The sequence below is a fragment of the Alosa pseudoharengus genome, unplaced genomic scaffold (assembly GCF_046254945.1).
Source record: "Alosa pseudoharengus isolate Yale_2024_CS ecotype anadromous, Long Island Sound unplaced genomic scaffold, YU_APseudo_1.1 YU_APseudo_1.1_scf_21, whole genome shotgun sequence".
Lineage (NCBI taxonomy): Eukaryota > Metazoa > Chordata > Actinopteri > Clupeiformes > Clupeidae > Alosa > Alosa pseudoharengus.
In genome coordinates, this window is record NW_027468674.1 from 417,501 (window position 1) to 420,000 (window position 2,500).

Below are 2,500 nucleotides of genomic sequence, written 5' to 3' on the forward strand. Positions count from 1 at the left end.
CCTCCACCCTCCACCCTCAGCTACATAACATCCTGGACTTTGGACCCACAATGGCTGGCTTGCACTACTCCACTTGCACTACTCCACTTGTACACTTGCACACTTTGCAACTTGTTGTTGTTGTCCTGTTGTCCTGAAAACACTTCTGAACACACTTCTGCTGCTCTTACATAACTTGCACCACTATGCCACTTGCATACTTAGGTCAAACAGAACTACCTCAGCCATTTATTGGCCTGACTTTTGCACTATTATATTGACTGTCTACTGTATGCACAATTGCACAATTTCAACCCAAATTGCTCTTATTTCTTCATTGTATGTGCCTTCTTATTTACTTTTTATATTGTTTACTTGAATGTTATGTTTGTCTGTGGACTTAATTGGTAAAATATGTCTTGTATCCACCGTGGGATAGTGGGAAACGTAATTTCGATCTCTTTGTATGTCTTGACATTGTGAAGAAATTGACAATAAAGCAGACTTTGACTTTGATAACTTTGCCAACCTCACAAATAGAAGTTCATCAGCATGCATTTTGAACAATGCATTTTAATTGTGTCTTTAGCTATAATATAATAAAAAATTAAACTGGACTCACCAAAACCGCGGTGGAAACTAACAATTAAACCAGTGTGGCCATTGATAAACATTAGCCTTCCGTAGCCTACATTAGCCTTACAGAGCCTGCCTTACCTAACCAACATTAGCCGACATTAGCCTTACGTAGCCGACATTAGCCTTACGTAGCCGACATTAGCATTACGTAGCCGACATTAGCCTTACGTAGCCAACATTAGCCGACATTAGCCTTACGTAGCCAACATTAGCATTACGTAGCCGACATTAGTCTTACGCAGCGACATTAGCCTTACGTAGCCAACATTAGCCTTACGTAGCCGACATTAGCCGACATTAGCCTTACGTAGCTGACATTAGCCTTACGTAGCCGACATTAGCCTTACGTAGCCGACATTAGCCTTACGTAGCCAACATTAGCCTTCGTGTTAAGAAAAAATGAGGGCTTAGACGTGGGAGGGATGGAGACTTGACTGTGTTCCCTGCCAAGGAAGTAGCCAGATAAATCTTTGATAACATTTGTTTTTGTTTTGATAACTTCGTTAGACTACTAGTCGACTACAGCTGAACAGTGGTTGTAATAGGCGACTAGTCAACTAGTTAATGAAACCCATAACACACACACACACGTACACACACAGACACACACACACACACACACACACATAAACAACATACCTGGTTGTCGGTCCAGCTGTTGTCACGGATACTGGCAACCCAGCTGAGCATCTGCTCGCGGTCCTCGGCCTGGAGGAGGTGCTCACTGTAGTCCTGAGTGCTCAGTTGCAGCACGTTCTTGCGTCGCGTTTCGCTGTAGGCGATGTCAATCAAGCACCCTGCAATGTTGATTGGCTGGTCATCCTCAGTCCCAGTCCCTAGCACCGCCTCTCGTTTGTCCTTGTAGAGAAACAGCGAATGGGAGCGCAGAACAGCATAGACCCGCCTCCACGGCCTAATCGCACTGCCCACCTTCTGCAAAACCCAGGACACACACACACACACACACACACACATACAAGCACACACACACACACACACACACACACACACACACGTACACACACGCGCACACACACACACACACACACACACACTCACACACACACACACCCACACATACAAGCACACACACACACACACACACACACACACACACACACACACACGTACACACACGCGCACATACACAAACACGTACACACACACATACACATACATGCACACATAAACAAACACACACACACACACACACACACACACACACACACACACATGTAAACACACACACACATACATACACACAGAAGCACACGCGGTTAATGCCATATCATGCCTTCTTTACTCATCTAGTCACTCTCTCTCTCTCTCCCTCCCTCCCTCACTTCCTCCCCCTCTCCTTCTCTCTCCATCTCTTTATCTCTCTCCATTTCTCTCTCTATCTCTTTCTCTACATTTCTCTCTCCCCCTCTCTAACCTTCCCTCACCCCCTTTCCTCCCTCTCTCTCTATCTCTTTCTCATTCTCTCTCTCCCTCTCTCCATCTCTTTCTCATTCTCTCTCTCTGTTTCTCTCCACCTCTTCTCTCCATCTCTCTCACTTTGCCCTTCTCTGATTGGATGTGTTTGTAGTTGAGCATGTGTGTGTGTGTGTGTGTGTGTGTGTGTGTGTGTGTGTGTGTGTGTGTGACTCACTTTGCCCTTCTTTGATTGGATGTGTTTGTAGTTGAGCATGTGTGTGTGTGTGTGTGTGTGTGTGTGTGTGTGTGACTCACTTTGCCCTTCTCTGATTGGATGTGTTTGTAGTTAATCCATCCCTCCCTCCAGGTGGCGCTGTAGTGGCTGTCCAGTTCTGAAGCCGAGTGCCGCTTGGAGCCCACATGACCTACAGTCTGCACACACACACACACACAAGCGGACACAAGC

At 46.0% G+C, this 2,500-nt stretch overlaps 1 protein-coding gene across 1 annotated transcript in view; it reads right to left on the bottom strand.

Annotated features, from left to right (window-relative positions):
• The window catches only part of LOC143137408 (rho GTPase-activating protein 23-like), a gene marked incomplete at its 5' end in the record, with an annotated part of 55,048 nt that overhangs the window by 50,590 nt on the left and 1,958 nt on the right, over nucleotides 1-2,500 (bottom strand). The window contains 2 exon segments of the mRNA XM_076297590.1: nucleotides 1,258-1,551; nucleotides 2,350-2,466. Coding sequence (XP_076153705.1) covers nucleotides 1,258-1,551; nucleotides 2,350-2,466 — 411 coding nt within the window.